Source organism: Engystomops pustulosus, chromosome 5, assembly GCF_040894005.1.
Source record: "Engystomops pustulosus chromosome 5, aEngPut4.maternal, whole genome shotgun sequence".
Taxonomy (NCBI): Eukaryota; Metazoa; Chordata; class Amphibia; order Anura; family Leptodactylidae; genus Engystomops; species Engystomops pustulosus.
In genome coordinates, this window is record NC_092415.1 from 131005551 (window position 1) to 131024369 (window position 18819).

The 18819-nt window shown below is 42.0% G+C and overlaps 1 protein-coding gene across 5 annotated transcripts in view; it reads left to right on the forward strand.

The window, feature by feature from the left end:
* Positions 1-18819, forward strand: part of TEX10 (testis expressed 10) — a 118974-nt gene that overhangs the window by 63586 nt on the left and 36569 nt on the right. For 4 of the 5 annotated variants that reach the window (XM_072153052.1, XM_072153053.1, XM_072153049.1 and 1 more), the window contains exon 11: positions 15029-15109. The exons of the other annotated variant lie outside the window; for it this stretch is intronic. In XM_072153052.1, the coding sequence (XP_072009153.1) occupies positions 15029-15109 (81 nt within the window). The remainder of the gene's footprint in view (positions 1-15028; positions 15110-18819) is intronic. 5 annotated transcript variants of the gene reach the window in all.

Consider the following 18819-nt stretch of genomic DNA (forward strand, 5'->3'; position numbering starts at 1 on the left):
GCACAGATTTCCACAACAGAATTATCAACTGTGTAAAGTATCCAGAGTAGGAATTACAGGTTGAAATACTTTACTAAAGTACTTGTCCTACTAGATAAAAAGAAAAGTTCTTTACTCAACATTTTTGAAAAGTATCATATGATGCAGTACAAGCCTTTTTTTTTTCTTTTGGATTCCTTAATTTTTTTTTTCAATTGAGTAAAATAGCCCAATATGACATATTACTATTATAGCAATCCAATATTACTGTTTATAGAGTTCAGAAATTTGAATGTACATATCTTGTTACACACTGGCACAAGAGATGAAATTTTTCATTTAGTGTTTGATAAATCTGCAGGTGACATGTAAAGTTTATGTAAATGAGGCAGGAAGGATGAGAATGAGTGAGGAATAAGAGGCCTGGGAAAACCCCAACCGATTTTTACATATAATGGTAGGGTGTGACCAGATAACATTAACCCCTTAATCACCAGGCCCTCATTTGTTTTTGCTTTTCCATTTTTTTACTCCCTACCTTCAAAAATCTATAACTGTTTTATTTTTCCATAAAATTGCACCAAATAATTTAATACTCCATGCCGTGAAAAAAAATTTCAAATGCAGTAAAAATGGTGGAAAAAAAAAATTTGCACCATATTCTTGTGGGTTTGAATTGTACGATTTTCACTGTGGACCGCAAACGACATGTCTACTTTATTCTTTAGGTCGATACGATCATGGGGATAACAAATTTTTATCTAGGTTTTATGTTTTTATACATTTACAAAAATTAAAACATGTACCATTTTAAGGACCGTACAGCCTTTTGATCACTTTGTAATTATTATAATTTTTTTAAATGTCATTTTCTTCTTTGGATGCTATTTTCCGTTACAGGGTTCAACGGCTGGAATAACTGCTATTTATATCATTTCTAGGGAAAGTGGGCGATGTGAAGGTTTTTTTTTTGGTTTTTTTTTTAATTACATTTTTTTAAAAAAAACTTTAAATTTTTTTAAACTATTTTTTAGACCCCCCCAGGTTGTCTGATACTACCATATCCCGCCACAGTACAGTATGAGTCTGTCATAGTAACCGTATACCGCACCCACAATCACTGTACCGGGGGCAGCGGTCATATCCAATATGGCGGTGCTCAAGCATTGTCAATTTAAATGCCACTGGCAGCTTTGACGGAGGCATTTACATGGTCAACACCCACGCTCACCCGTGAGTTTGATGCATATTTCAGCGTGTGAGCCCTGTCCATGCTGCGGGAGCCGACATGTGACGTACTATTGTGGTTCGCTCTAAAGTGGACAAAAGATACACGCCTAAGGCCGGTGCCACATGCACCGCTTTGTCTGCGTTTGAAAACGCAAACAAAGCCGGGGCGGCCCGATCGCATTGGCGTTTCCTCAGCTGAGGAAAAGTCCCACACAGATTGTGATGTCATACCCCAACGTTCTACAATGGGCCTTAAAGTATCCAGCAGGGGTTGCATTATGGAGTTGCAGGGCTTTGAGACATAAGGACATGCCTTCCAATCTCTTGCTCTGATCAAGAAAGCTGTATCTGTGTCCAAGTTCTCTAGTATTTGTCCCTGTCTGCATCTGCTCCACCTGTGCACAAATATATGGCAAAACGGAGGAAGATATTAATAGGACGATTTCCTCTGCCTTAAGGCAATTCATAATGTGCTGAAACGCAATCGCATCCATCTGTAGCACCTATAAAGAAACTCAATAAAAGGTGTTAAAAGTGGTATTCCCATCCGGGTATTCACATTTAATTTTAATCCATTTGCCACATGTAAAAATTTCTTCAATTGGATGTTATTAAAAAAATGTTTCCTTGTGAAGATAATTTCCCATAAATGTAGCCATGCTGCATGCTTCATAAACGAGAAAGCTTCCTTGGATACGACCACCCTGCACTCTAGCAGTGGTGGCTGGACATGGGCTATTCAGTCCTGCCTGACCACCTGGATTCAGTACTCATTATCACAGGACATCTGTAGGATATGCAGTAACTCCCAGGCATTTCATATATAAAAACCTTGTTTTTTTGTGCAATCCCTCCAGCAGAGGTGGTCGTATCCAAGGACACAGTCTTGTTTCTAAGGGACCATATAACAACATGAGAAAGTATCTTCATTGGTCCTTGGACCTTTAGATGTAGATTTTACCCTGATGTACTATGCACAGCTTATACATCATGACACATGTGGCATCTTCCCTGCTAAGCCCTGCTGTGTGCCCAGCCAGTAGTATTATTGCCCCATAAGGGAATGCTGTACACTGGTAAACACATTATTTTTGGTTGCGTTTGACTACCAGGCACAATATGAAAAAATGGATATTAGCATAATTTCTTATAAATGTACCCATGTTGTTCCTTAGAAACCAGATACCTTCCTCAGATACGACCACCCCACACTCTAGCAGTGGTGGGCAGACGTGTACTATTCAGTACTGCCTGACCACCTGGATTCAGCATTACCACACGACGGCTGCGGGACATGTAGTACCTCCTGGGCATTTCATATACAAAAACCTTTTGTTTCTTTGGGCAATCTCTCCAGTATAGGTGGCCGTATCCAAGGACAAAGGGACCATATGACTAAATTTATGAGAAATTATCTTCACGCAGGTACTTTTTTTTTTTTTTTTTTTTTTTACGTGTTGTCAAGCTGCTTTAGGCACATTATACCATATCTTCTGGACCCATCTCCATTTTTAATGGGTTAGAGGACCTGACTGGTTATTTGCTTGACTTTAGTGTTCTGTTGGACCCTATTTGATATATTTTCTTAATGTTCCCCCTTGTTACATGCGGAAACACTTCACAGAGCTTTTTGAGTCTCTGTACTGCATCTAAATGTTAGGGCCTGGAAGCAGACAGCACCTCCTTCAGAATCCGATTTATTCACCTGTTTGAAAGAAACGTAATCCCTTGAGAAAATGACTGACTGCCCGCTACATCCCTAAATGCATTAGAATGTACTATTACGTCCCGGTCCTGCAGGGGGTGTATGGAGAAGGCTCACGGGCACTTTCAGTGTCTCCTTTTCTGGGTATTTGTCGTCTCTTCTTCCTCTCAGTGCCGGTGTTCCTCAGGGCTCAGTCCTAGGTCCTCTTCTCTTTTTTTTTTTTTTTTCCCTCTATACTGCCCCTATTGGACAAACCATCCGCAGATTTGGTTTCCAGTATCATCTCTATGCTGATGATACCCAACTATATACTTCTGCACGTAATGTCACCCCTGCCCTAATCCAGTCTCTAACATTATGTCCTCTTTTCTTGAAACTTAATTTTTCTAAGACTGAACTTCTTGTCTTTCCACCATCTACTAACCGACTTAACCCTGACCTCTCCATCAGTCTGTGGGATCACTATAGCACCAAGGCAGGCCCGCTGTCTTGGGGTTGTGCAGGACTCTGACCTCTCCTTTTCCCCATATTTTCAATCTCTTGCTTGCTCTTGCCGCATGAATTTTAGAAACCTCTCCAAAATCGGACCACTTTTGACAATTGAATGCTAATTGTTGCGCTTATTCATTCTCGAATACACTACTGTAACTCCCTACTAATTGGTCATCCACTTACTAAACTCTCTCCTCTACAATCTATTCTTAATATACACAGATGCCTCCAGTTTGTGGCAATCACTGCACTGGCTTCCTGTCTCCTTCCTTATTCACTTTAAAATAAGAGCCCTCATCCACAAAGCTCTGAATAATGCTGCATCTCTCTCTCTCTTCTCTCATCTCAGTTTATCGCCCTACTCATGCTTTTTCGATCTGTCAGTGATATTAGTCTACTTTAATTCGAACATCTTATGCACGTCTCCAGGACTTCTCCAGAGTCTCACCAATTCTCTGGAATGCCTGCAGACTCTGACAAATACCCGCCCTTCAACGTTCTTAAAACCCATCTCTTTAGGCAAGCCTATTGCACTCACTAACTGCATGAAATGTCAATTCTCCCTTTACTAATCCATCCTATGTCCTATCTCCCATCTTTTTTCCGGCAAACACCCAGATATATACCAAGATCCAGACTTTTTTGCAGTCATTTTCACCTTGGACACTGTAAATAAGATGGTGGCTGATTGGTGGTTCAAGCAGCAGAATTTTTATCTATTATTTATTAAATTATATTGTTCCCTTATAAAGAATTGCTGGACCATTATACAGGCGGTCCCCTACTTAAGGACACCCGACTTATAGACAACCCATAGTTACAGACGGACCACTCTGACCTCTGGTGAAGCTCTCTGGATGCTTTACTATAGTCCCAGATTGCAATAATCAGCTGTAAGGTGTCTGTAATGAAGCTTTATTGATGATCCTTGGTCCCATTACAGCAAAAAATGTTTAAACTCCAAATGTCACTGGGGCCAAAATTTTTTTTGTCTGGATCTGCAATTATAAAATACAGTTTTGACTTAAATACAAATTCAACTTGAGAACAAACCTCCGGACCCTATCTTGTACGTAACCCGGGGACTCCCTGTACAATCTTTAACCTTGTGTCAACCCCTTCATCCTCATGAACTGTAAGCTATTGTCAGCAGGGCCCTCACTCCTATTGTTCCATATGAATGTTTGTGCTATTATATTTGAATATTGTGCTATTATATTTGAATATTTCCCCTATAATTTGTAAAACGCTACGGAATTTGATGGCTCTATATAAATAAAGATGCCATGGTCGAACCCTCCATCTTGAATGGGGTTTGTGCTTACACCCTATGATATTATCAGAGGGTGGTGATTGGTTGCCATGGCAGCCTACAGTCTCCTGACATGTATAATGATCACCAATAGCCTCGCTGTGTAGCCTCGTGCTCGGCTACTCCACGCCCCAGTAGCCGCATAACGAAATTTACATATTAGTTCCATAAAGTGTACCAAAAGTTAGCGGGGACGTGAGGATTAGCTCTAAAAAGAGCTATCCTCACGTCCCTTACATCCACCTACCACCCGATCTACCTTTATAGGTAGAATCGTGGTGGTAGGTTCCCTTTAAGCCTTGTCTGGGCATGAGGGTACATAAACAAACACCAGTAACTATGGCAGCCATGAATTTAATATTGGCAGATCTCCAGCAGAATATCACCATCGAACTGCAATGTTCCTTCCAGGGTGTATGTAATGAAGTTGCTGCACTGGGTGAGCGCACCTCTCACATTGAGAATAATTTTTTCCCCCCTCTCACCACGACAGCACCCAACCAGAGAGAGAGGGATCCGCCCCCAGGGACAGGAAATCCAGATCTTTTTAAGCGCGGCCCGTCCTTCCTCCTTCAGTGGTTTTCCTGTCCCTGACGGGGATCCAGGGAGCCTCAGTGAGGCTCCGTTGCGTGGCGAGAGGGGGAATGGGAGTCCCAGGTACCCTGCGGTGGCCGTGCATGTCCCCCGCCAAGCGCTTACCGGAGGGTGTAGAAGACGCGGCGGGGTGGTGCGATGGAAGCTGCGGGTCGCAGCGACAGTCTGCAGGTGTGGAGGGAACGTCCGGTGTTGAGGCCGGGGGGTCGCACGCTTCGTTTGGTGCAGGCCGAAAAACCAAGATGGCATCCGCCCCACTTCCTGTGGAGACAGGAAGTGGGGCAAGGAAAATGATAGCGCGCACTCTGATGACATCAACAGGCGGGAGATTTAAAATTCTGGTCCCACACAGGAGTCCTGTGTGTTTTCCACACCGGCAGCCGGCTACAGGATTTGCATCCAGCTTGTCTGCTGCTGTTTCTTGGTCAGAGGACCTGAATAATCAGCTTACACTCCACCAGGCGGTATGAGTTCCAACGACGGTGGTAGAGATTCAGTGGACACCGCTACGGTAATTATGGCTTAGTGGGATAGTCCGCTGGATGGTAAGTGGGGCCTTACTAAGCCTTTAAACTGGTTGTGATAAGTCTCTTATGTGATTTTTTTATTAGAGGGAAGAGACGCGTAGGGGGAAAACTGCCACTAAATCTAAAAATCCTGTTTGTAAGATTTGTGGAGATGATCTGCCGGGCTCGCATCCGAAACCTAACTGTGATCAATGTATACAGCGTATGGTAGATCAGGAGCAGTCGTCTGTTTGAATCTATGCGTGCCTTTATCCAACAGGAAGTGCGTAGTTCGATGCAGGGGATGAAAAAATCCCTTAGATCTCAGAGTTCCCCCGGCACCTCTAGAGTATCAGACAACTCAAGCTCTAGCCCAGAGGATCTATCGTCAGGCTCTGAGGAAGAAGATAGATCGGGTAGACCCTTGTTCCCAGCAGAGGATACGGAACGTTTGATACAGCTGGTCAGGGATACTATGGAGCTAGAGGACGAGAAGGAGGAACGCTCAGTTACAGACATTATGTTCCAGGGATTAGGGGAGCGGAAAAAGTCTTTCCCATCCATAATAACATTTCCTCCCTTATCAGAGCAGAATGGAAGAAATCGGAAAAGAAAGTTTTTTTTCCCAAGAGCCATGAAGAGAAAATATCCCTTCGCAGGGAAAGATACGGAGACTTGGGACAGAGCGCCCAAGGTGGATGTGGCTATATCCAAAGTCTCTAGGAAAGTGGCTCTTCCAGTGGAGGATTCCGGGATTTTAAAAGACCCTATGGATAAGAAAGCTGACACTTTTCTGAGACGTTCCTGGGAAGCGTCAGCAGGAACATTCAAGCCAAACATTGCGGCTACTTGTGTGTCTAGATCACTGTTTATGTGGCTTACCCAGCTGGAAGAGAAGATCAAGTTGGGTGTTCCAAGATCACAGCTGGTTACGGAGGTCACTACTGCACAAAAGGCCTCAGCCTTCCTAGCCGACGCATCGGTAGATGCTCTTAAATTATCAGCAAGGTCAGCAGCATTGTCTAATTCAGCCAGGAAAGCCCTGTGGCTCAAGAACTGGTCAGGAGACTTGTCATCAAAAAGTCACCTATGCAATATTCCTTGTGAAGGAGAATTCCTTTTTGGATCCACATTGGATAAGATCCTGGAGAAAGCGGCGGATGGGAAAAAAGGTTTTCCTAATACAAAACCGCCAGGGAAGTTTTTTCTTCCCCCAAGAAGATTCAAGTCACCTCAAAGATCTGGAGACAAGAAGGATACATGGAGACCTTCCAGAAGAACTAAGGGTTTCATGTTCTCGCGCCCTTCAGACCCCAACAAACGTCCTAATCAACAATGACGCCAGAGGACCTGTGGGGGGAAGACTCTCCCTGTTCAGGGCGGAATGGGAGAAGATCTCAGGGAGTCGCTGGATCCTGGGAATCATCCAGGACGGCCTAAAATTACCTTTTCTGTCTTTTCCCCCACAGCGCTTCAGGATAACATCTGTGGCGGGTCTGGAGACCCAACAAGCTTTAGTATCAGAAGTAAAGTCCTTACTTCAGAAGAAAGTACTCAGAAGAGTTCCACTTCAGGAACAAGGGGAAGGGTTCTACTCAACCCTATTCTTAGTAAAAAAAAGCCGGATGGTTCCCTTCGGACTATAATAAACCTAAAACCTCTGAATCAATATCTACAAGTAGAAAGATTCAAGATGGAGTCCATAAAGTCAACGATAAATTTGCTTTTTCACAACTGCTACATGGCCTCTATAGACTTGGCGGACGCATATTACCACGTCCCCATTCATCCGGATTACCAAAAATATCTGAGAGTGGCAGTGGTACTGGATGGCATCCTCTCTCACCTCCAGTTCACGGCCATGCCCTTTGGAATAGCTATAGCTCCAAGGGTATTCACAAAGTTGATATCAGAGGTGGCAGCGTACATCAGGAAACATCAGGGGATTTTTGTACCATATCTCGACGATTTCCTGCTGGTAGGAAGATCATCAGAGGATCTAGCAGATCAGATAAAGATGGTTCTGGAGACCCTTCACCGTCTGGGATGGTTGGTGAATTGGAAGAAATCTTCCCTTACACCTTCCAGAGTAAAAATATTCCTGGGGATTCAGTTAGATTCCATGATCCAAAGATCTTTCCTTCCCCCCGAAAGGATACAGAAATTAACAGCTTCAGTAGAGAGCTTATGCAGGAACAGTTCTCCTTCAATAAGGGAAGTAATGAAGGTTCTGGGTCTCCTCACAGCAGCCATACCGGCGGTGCCTTGGGCAATGTTCCATGCACGACCTCTGCAGCTATACATGCTGAATGCCTGGGATGGGGATCAGGCCACCTTAGACCAAAAAATTCCTCTTTCACAGGAGGTATTGAATTCCTTGGAGTGGTGGACAAAGGGGGAAACCTTCCAGAGAGGAAGATCTTGAAAGGAGGAGAGACCACTGTCCTTGATAACGGATGCAAGTACCTGGGGATGGGGTGCCCAAGTAAAAGACCTCCTGTTCCAGGGAACCTGGGCAAAAGAGGCTCAGGGAATGTCCTCCAACTACAGAGAGTTGAGAGCTGTCTTAGAGGCGATGAAGCAATCCTTGCCGGAGATTCAGGGGAAGGACTTGAAGATCATGTCAGACAACATGACAGCAGTGGCTTTTTTAAATCGCCAGGGAGGAACCAGGAGCAAATTTCTGATGTGGCGAACCAGATCTTCAGCTTAGCAGAGATAAACTTAAGATCACTCTCGGCAGTACACATAAAGGGGAAAGAAAATTTAGGTGATGACGGCTCAGAAAATCTGCTTCTGAGACAAGGAGAATGGTCCCTCCACCAGAATGTCTTCCACATGATATCGAGACTGTGGGGTCGGCCGCAAATAGACCTATTTGCCACCAGGAAGAACAAGCGGGTCAATCGTTTCTGTTCTCTAAACCCGAAAGATTATCCCGTGACCCTGGATGCCTTTTCAACAACATGGAATTTCAACCTCTCTTATGCCTTTCCTCCCCTAGCTATCCTTCCGAAAGTCCTGAAGAAGATAAGGGAAGATCAGGCCAGGGTTATCCTGATAGCACCCTTCTGGCCCAGGAGAGCTTGGTTCTCAATAATGAGGGAACTCTCGGTGTCAGATCCTTGGATCCTCCCGGAGAGGCAGGATCTTCTCTCCCAGGGTCCAGTATTCCACCCACAGATAGCAAACCTCCATCTGACGGCCTGGAATTTGAAAGGTGCATCCTGAGGAAAAAAGGCCTATCTGATAAGGTAATTAAAACCCTACAGGGAAGCAGGAAAGTAGTTACCTCTAGGATTTATTTTAAGATTTGGAGGGTCTTTTCGGATTTCTGTAGTCCGAATCAGATAAATCTAGATCGCCCGAACATGGCCAGAATTCTAGATTTTTTACAGGTTGGGTTAGACAAGGGGTTGAAGCCAGCTACCCTTAAAGTCCAGGTGTCAGCCCTTAGCACCCTGTTTGACTCTTCCTTAGCTTCTCATCCTTGGATAGCCAGATTTATAAAAGCTGCATCTCGGATGATTCCCTTTAAGCATACTACAGTTCCTCCTTGGGACCTCACTTTGGTCCTGAATTATTTGCTTAAGGAACCATTTGAGCCATTAGAATCCTGCCCCCCAAAATGGTTAACATTGAAGGTAGTTTTCCTAGTGGCAATTACTTCAGCCCGTAGGGTAGGAGAAATTTCTGCACTATCCTGTAGAGCTCCTTTTACAAGGTTTTTTGAGGATAGGGTTGTTCTTACAACAGACCTGGCCTTTTTGCCTAAGGTAGCTTCAAAATTTCACAGGTCACAAGAAATCAGGCTTCCTTCCTTTTGTAATAATCCCTCTACGGATAAGGAAAGACAGTTTAGTAAATTAGATGTCAGAAGAGCTATCGAGATTTACTTAGCCAGGGCTGAAGAATGGAGGAAAGCAGATAGCCTATTTGTTCTTTTTGGAGGAAGGAACAAGGGGAAGAAGGCCTCAGCTAAAACTATTTCTAGATGGATTAAGTTTGCCATTAGTTCCGCTTACGAGGCAGCAATGCTACCTGTACCAGAAGGGTTGAAGGCACACTCCACCAGGGCAGTTTCCTCCTCTTGGGCAGAGTTTAAGGAGGTGTCAGTAGGTCAGATCTGCCAGGCTGCCACCTGGTCTTCTCCGCACACTTTTTATAAGCACTATAGACTGGATGTGGCGGGTGCACATGAATTGACATTTGGGCGAAGAGTGTTATCTTCGGTGATCCCTCCCTAGCTTTCTATGTTATTCTCTCTGGTTGGGTGCTGTCGTGGTGAAAGGGGGAAACCGGTAATTACTCACCGGTAATTGTGTTTCCTTGAACCACGACAGCACCCAGGGTATTCCCACCCTTTATTTTAATTCTCCCCTCACATCTTTTGTTTCGGTGGGTGTATGTGGCACAGGGTGCTTAACATAACCTTGGTGGGGGGTTCACATATATACGTATGGAGGTGTCCGATGGTCGGAAATAATCAAACATTGAGTCCCATACAGTCTCTGTAATCCACTGAAGGAGGAAGGACGGGCCGCGCTTAAAAAGATCTGGATTTCCTGTCCCTGGGGGCGGATCCCTCTCTCTCTGGTTGGGTGCTGTCGTGGTTCAAGGAAACACAATTACCGGTGAGTAATTACCGGTTTTTCACCATTTCTTAGACCATCTAGGGTACATTAACCCTAGATGATCAGATCTTAACTACCATATACTGCAATACAACTGTATCGCAGTATATGGCATTTCTGCACACTATACATTACAATTAGCCACTGGCTCATTGTAATGAATAGGCAGAAGCCATTTAGCCTCGGGTCAAACAAAGACGCGAGGCTACTATGGCAACCGATCGTGGTCCCTGATGACATTCGGGGGAGCGACGATCTGAGGTAACATCCATGCTTTCAGTGCCGCCGGCAAACAGGTTAACACTCGCGATCGGTGCAAGCACCGACCGCAGGTGTTAGCGATGGGTCTTTGCTTCGATATGCAGCAAAGCCCATCTCTGTATGAAGAGGGCTCAGCCCTCCACAGAGCGTGAAGGGGGTTAATCATGACAGATTGATCTCCTGTCCTCATAAACACCCACACCTGTGTTAATGGAGCAATCACTGAAACTGTTAGCTGCTCCTTTTAAGGCAGGCCTGCAATGAAGTTGAAATGTGTTTTGGGGGGAAAAAGTTCATTTTCTAGGCAAATATTGACTTTGCAATTAATTGCTGTTAACATTCTGGATTATATGCAAATTGCCATTATAAAACCTGATGCAGTAGACTTTGTAAAAATTAACATTTGGCCATGACTGTACATTCAAGAGTTAATAAAATCTCATTAAAAAAAGCTAATGACCCACTAAAATGAAGTATTTGTGAAGTGCATTTCCTATCGCAAAAAATAAGCCCTTGTATGTCCAAATTACCAAAAAAATAGATTGTATAACCAATAAAAAGGGACAATGCATAATCTGCTATGAATGGCGCAGCTTCCCTTCAATGCCCTGGCGTGTGCCCATACAGCAGGTTACCACCACATATGAGATATACACGGGAGAGATTGGGTATCAAACTTTGTGGAGCATTTTGGTATTTTATCCCCTGAGAATTTGTACATTTTTAAATTTACATTTACATGTACAATTTGTACATTTTACATTTTTTTTGGCTAAATGAATGTGTTTTTCAATTTCAAAATTGAATCAGATTTTCTTTTAACCCATGTAAAACCATTAAAGGTTTAACAAACTTCATAAAAGTTGTTTTACTTACGTTGAGGTGTGTAGTTTCTGTAATGGGGTAATTTATGCAGTTTTACTTTTATTTAGGCCTCTTAAAGTGACTTAAAAACTGAGCAAGCATATTTTGCGTTTTTATGAAAATGTGAAAAATCACACCGAATGTTCAAAGCCTCATAGCATCCTACAAAAATGAGAGCATGCATAAAAGCCATGTCCACATAAGTAGACATTCGGTGAATGTTGGTTATTACGTTTTTTTTTTTTTTTGCTGTTATGACCATGTATGGAAAAGGAAAATTTTTTGAATTTTCGAAAATTGATAAATTTTCCAATTGAATTTTCCGTAACATTTCCAAATGATTAACACAAGGGTCTCCCATCTACGCATATAATGTAGTTTATATTTAGATTTTTCAATAAGAAGATCTCGATATATAAGATGTACCTTTTTTTTGTGTTTTTTTTTTTTTTACATTTAAAAATTAGAGAGAGTTTTACTAGCTCTCAATTTTAATATACTCACAACATCGGAGGCTTTGATGTAATTCCTAAATTGGATGTACTGAAAAGCATGATTTGGGGGTATACCATGTTTTTCTTCTGTATTAGATTTAATGAAAGTATACCATATTGATGCCAATCTAAGAGTTTAAAATTAGGTATAGCCAGGATAAAATATTTCAGCAATATATCTTACCCTCTAATCCTTATAATTTTATTCCCTTTTTATATACTTTATCCATCATTTTAGGATAGTTTTAGTAATCACACAAATATGTTTCTTTAATTCTCCCATTGTTAAAGATTGAATTTATTTAAAAAAAAATTTATAAAATATTATTCATACATTTCTCTAGATACAGGCAGTCCCCAGGTTACGTACAAGACAGGTTCTTTAGGTTTGATTTTAAAGGACACATGTCATCAGTTCTGTCACTAGTCCTGTCACCTCTACCTGTTGGAGCAGCTCACAAGGATCCTTCCCAGCCTTTATCTAGTCAATTCATATATTAATCATTGTAAAATCCTCTTTTCTTATTATGTAAATGAGGCTGGCCACATGGTCAGAAGCAGTGATGTCACTCCTGTTACCCCTCTCCTCCCCCTGCTCATGTCTGTGTGGAATGTATATTAAAGCATTGCAAGTGTCTGTGCTTTAACTACTGACATGCTCTCCCTCCTAATACACATGTGTGAGATACAGACATCAGCTACACATATACCTGACATTTTCTGCTATAACATGGCTGCATGGAGCTGTTGTATCTCTCCTACACACACACACACAAACACACTCTGCAGGGGGCGCCAGCACCAGGAAGCACATGGAGGTGCCATTACCCCATTCTACCTCACACCATTATACAGGCTGTCAGTCGAGCACTGGGGGTGTGGCTGTGCCTCCCACTTACGAATAAGCTGGACAGCTTGAATATGATAAGTCATTGGACATCTCACATGTCATTTGCATACAGCTGTAGGACCTCATTGCTTAATTTTACTGGCAAGCAGAGGGACAATGAATGGATAGAGGCAATGCTTTCTAATGGCAGTTTATGAAAATATATTTAGTTTAGGGGGTTAATTTGCCTCACGGGTTTTCGTTAAGTTGAATTTGTATGCAAGTCTGAAATGTATATTTTATAATTGTAACTCCAATCAAATTTTTTTTTGGTCTCTGTGAAAATTAGATTTTAAAAATGTTGGGTTGTCATAAGAACCAGGATTACATTAAAGTTTAATTGCACACACCATTAATAACTGTTATAGCTGTTTAGTGTAGCATAAGGCTGAAGTGCAGTAAATTACCAACATCCAGAGGTCCGTTTGTACCAAGGGGTCGTCTGTACATCGGTTGTTCTTAAGTAGGGGACTGCCTGTATATCCAATTTTCTGATCTTTCCACGGTCCAGAAAAAAGAGATTTTGGTAGTTAAGCCATGTAATAATCATATGAGGGAATGCCCATCCTTCCCATAATTAATATAAGTATAATTAATGTCTTCCTTTCTATACTAGGCCTTTTCCCTGCCCATATATATTTCATGGTCATATCTTGCCGTTCTTGTATAGTATATTTTTTACGATACGCCAGTGCAATGGATCGGAAATAAAACTAAACTATCAATAGATAATCTTAACTGGGATGTGTTTTATCCTTGCCATCTAAGTCAAATTTATTTTTATTTTGGCTAGTTTAACGCTATTGTATAGATTGTTGGTATAATTTCCTACAATTCTCTTTGGGTTACATGCAATTATAATTTATATAATTTGCCCTTTATCCAGCCAAATAAATGGATAAAGGTCTCGCAGATATCCATCCAGAGATTTGCTGTTAATTGTCAAAATTTTAGATTTATTTGTTTCTTTTACACTAAGAGGCTTTAGAATACAACTCTATGGTCTGTAATTAATATTTAATTGAATTTAATGGGTTGGAACCTGAAATCTAAATATCATCCGCATAAAGGCTCATAACAAAATTGCTTGGATAGTCACCTATGCCTGTAATGCTTATGTACTCTAATAGCCTCTGGTAAAGGTTATATAGCTTAGTTAAATATGTATGGTGAAAGGGGTCTTTCCTGCCTTGTACCATTAGTCAGCTCAAATGTTCTAGAGGTAAACCCTAAACATGCTATATGTGCGGATAAAACAAAATATTCAAATCACCCCCCCCCCCTTTTCTCTAGAACTGACATAAATACAAATGAACACTAAAAATAATTAGAATCTTAGGTATCGCCGCATCCCAAAATGTTCAATCTATCATAATATAATAACTGTTTTTACCGGCATTTAAACCCGTAATCGAAAATGGCTCCCAAAGACATTTTGAAAAATATCAAAAATACAATAAAAGTGATCAAAAGGGTCATACAGTCCTACAAATCTGAGCATTGAAAAAGTCATCAAAAGTAGCTGTTATATACGTTTACTATTATTGGAGCCAGAAGATGGCAAAATGAAGAAATTTTTTTTTTTTTTTCTGTTCAGGAAGTTTTAAGTTTTGTAAATGTATGAAAACAATATAAAACCTATACAAATTTCCCCGTGATCGCACCGACCCAAAGAATGAAGTAGACGAGTCATTTGGGGCGCACAGTGAAAGCCGTAAAATCCAAGCCCACAAGAATACCGCGCAAATGGTTTTTTTCACTATTTTCACTACATTTGGAATTCTTTTTCCCGCTTCACAGTACACGGCATGGAATATTAAGTACAGTCACTATGAAGTGAAAATTGTTACACAGAAAACAAGCCCTAACACAGCTCTTTACATGGAAAAATAAAAAAATTATGGCTTTTTGAAGGTGGGGAGTAAAAAAATGAAACCGCAATAACGAAAAGGGTTCTCTGCAGGAAGGTATAAAATGGGTTGTATATTGGCATATTGATTGATGTTTTGGTTTATATGATACTGCTGTATTTTATACAATATTTTGAAGTATTTGTTTTTTTTACCAGATCGTATGCAAAAGTTTGTCTTCAGTGAGACCAAGACACCAGTGTTTTGATATTGTGCAGAATGCAATCACTAAATACTTGGTGAGCCCTCTTGAAGCATTTTCCATCTTGTTTTGTTAATATCTGTTGAATTGTTAATTTTTATCTATGATCACGGAATTGCCTTTGCTTTATATTCATGAGATAAGAATGAATTGATTTACATTTTAACTTTTGAATTTGATTGGAAAACTATTATCCACATAATGTAGAAACTGCTAATTGCTCTTAAACTGCACTACATTCATTAAGTGTATTGATGAATGCTAGATCTTTGTAAAACGACGTTGATAAAAAAATCAATTGTATGGTCTCCCAAACACCATATTACAAAATAAAAGTGGTTATAAAAGCAATTGACACCTATTTTGTAGGAAACGGCGATAAAAAGGACTCCACAAACTTATAATAACTTATAGTTTTGAAATTTCCTTTAAATGTCTTCTATTCCTGATCTAAGGATTTAGGTATGAACAACATTTATTTGTACAATGGCCATACGGTTGTACTGTTTAACTTTAAAGTGAACCTGTCACCAGCCACACAGCTGGTTAAGCCCTAAACATACCCCATAGGGGCTATTAAAGGGAACCTACCACCACGATTCTACCTATAAATTTTTTTGGGCTAATCCTCACGTCCCGGCTATCTTATAGAAAACTTTAATCCGCAGATATGTACATTTTTTTAAGCGGCTACTGGGGCGTGGAGTAGCCGGACACGAGGCTACACGTCGCGGCTACTCCATGCCCCAGTAGCCATTTAATCTAAGGCTCGCAGCTCCTCGTAGTCCCCAGCATCTGCGGCATTCTGCGCATGATGAAATGGTAGGCGATTGAGAGGCTACGGGGGCCTCGTGTCCGGATACTCCACGCCCCAGTAGCCGCTAAATAAAATTTACATATCCACGGATTAAAGTTTTCTAAAAGATCGACGGGACGTGAGGATTAGCCCAAAAAAGGGCTATACTCGCGTCCTATTCATCCACCAACCACCCGATCTACCTTTATAGAATCGTGGTGGTAGGTTCCCTTTAAGTGTTGTCCAGGCATGTCCTTCTAATGCTTCAAAGCTGTCATTACGCTGAAATATAAACTTATATTTACTTCTTTGAACCCCACCCACCTTACTAGTACCCGTCTGTGAAATCAAGTGCTGACACACCCTCCAGTCTGCCGTGTCATGAATACACCACCTCATTCTCTCCATACCTGCCCTGCCTCCTTTATCTCGCTCGCCTCTCGGTCCTCCGGCTCTCTCTCGAACATGAGCAGTGTGGTACTCCCTCCAGGTGCGCGCAGGGCCGGAGAGGAAATAAGTGGACTGCGCATGTGCAAGATTTCAAATGAGAGCTGGTGGTGGTAGGTTCCCTTCATGGATGAGTATCCAGTACTGTAGATGCACCAACAACCACAGATTAACAGATTTGCAGGTATACATTATGTACTATATACAAGATGAAATCGCATAACATGTCTGCATCTAATTCAATATACCTTGACATAAGCAAGCATTGGTGGGTATAAATCCCTGCAAAAGGCTAATATCACTGGATTAAGAGAAGAACAATACAGTAAACATAAGTGAACTAAACATTACACTCTAGCTGCCGTTGCAATCTTCCTGTGTGATAGAATACGTTTGTTATCATGCATATTCCCAATATCGCGGGCATAAGTTGGCATGCAGGAATCTCCGTCATGTGGGGGGAACACTCAGTTTGTTTTAATATAAGCTATGTAAGCTAGGTCAATTCATTAATAGCTTCTACTAATTCCTGTGGCTGGTGTGTCGTGAGGGGGAATCACACCACTGATCCCATATCTTGTTACACTTGAGGGGGCATTTCCTATTCTTGTAAATAACTTTCTCATACGTTATTATTTTGTATTAATTTTTTTCCATGTACTGCACTTAGGAGGTCTCAAAACAATTGCTTTTCTAGCCATGAACAGTGACTCTTTGAGACATATTTGCTCATAGTGCGACCAGACCTCCTCATACAAAAGCCAAATAGACAGACTCCGGGCGAGAGAGGAACCGGCCTTCCCATTTATTGTAGTCAGTGTCGCTATGACCTCTGACCAGTACAGTACCAGTACTGGGCACTCCCAGATCATATGGTGAAAGTCTGCTGGGTTGTGGTAACAGCGGTAGCATTGTGGGGCAGGTGTACGTTTCATTTTATAGTCTTATAGGTTTTAAATAGCTCTGATGTATAATATGTAGTTGAATCATCTTATTATTGACAGCAGGGGAGACCCCCAAGTGTGATTGATATATTTCATCCATCTCAGTGTCTTCTACAATTGGTATCAGGGTTCGCCATCTTGCCACCGCTGGTAGCGGAGCGGTCAGTGCCCTTGCATAAATAAGGTGCGAGTACAGCATGGAAATCAACCCTCCAGAACCCTGGGACTTTACAACCCCTATCAGGGGTATTTGGATACCGCGAATTGGGGATCCGGGAATTGTGCAGATAAAGCATGGCGTAGTCTCAAGTATTTGTAGAAGTGTGTGTTAAGCAGTCCAAATTTATCTTTCAGATCTGCGAATGCTTGCAGGTTGTTGTTTGAATATACACTCACCGGCCACTTTATTAGGTACAACTGTCCAACTGCTCGTTAACACTTAATTTCTAATCAGCCAATCATATGGCGGCAACTCAGTGCATTTAGGCATGTAGACATGGTCAAGACAATCTCCTGCAGTTCAAACCGAGCATCAGTATGGGGAAGAAAGGTGATTTGAGTGCCTTTGAACGTGGCATGTTTGTTGGTGCCAGAAGGGCTGGTCTGAGTATTTCAGAAACTGCTGATCTACTGGGATTTTCACGCACAACCATCTTTAGGGTTTACAGAGAATTGTCTGAAAAAGAAAAAAACATCCAGTGAGCGGCAGTTCTGTGGGCGGAAATGCCTTGTTGATGCCAGAGGTCAGAGGAGAATGGGCAGACTGGTTCGAGCTGATAGAAAGGCAACAGTGACTCAAACCGCCACCCGTTACAACCAAGGTAGGCAGAAGAGAATCTCTGAACGCACAGTACGTCGAACTTTGAGGCAGATGGGCTACAGCAGCAGAAGACCACACCGGGTGCCACTCCTTTCAGCTAAGAACAGGAAACTGAGGCTACAATTTGCACAAGCTCATCGAAATTGGACAGTAGAAGATTGGAAAAACGTTGCCTGGTCTGATGATCTGATGAGTCTCGATTTCTGCTGCGACATTCGGATGGTAGGGTCAGAATTTGGCGTCAACAACATGAAAGCATGGATCCATCCTGCCTTGTATCAACGGTTCAGGCTGGTGGTGGTGTCATGGTGTGGGGAATATTTTCTTGGCACTCTTTGGGCCCCTTGGTACCAATTGAGCATCGTTGCAATGTCACAGCCTACCTGAGTATTGTTGCTGACCATGTCCATCCCTTTATGACCACAATGTACCCAACATCTGATGGCTACTTTCAGCAGGATAATGCGCCATGTCATAAAGCTGGAATCATCTCAGACTGAGTACAGTGAACTCATTGTCATGTTCAAGAAACCAAATGGCCTCCACAGTCACCAGATCTCAATCCAATAGGGCATCTTTGGGATGTGGTGGAACGGGAGATTCGCATCATGGATGTGCAGCCGACAAATCTGCGGCAACTGTGTGATGCCATCATGTCAATATGGAGCAAAATCTCTGAGGAATGCTTCCAGCACCTTGTTGAATCTATGCCACAAAGAATTGAGCCAGTTTTGAAGGCA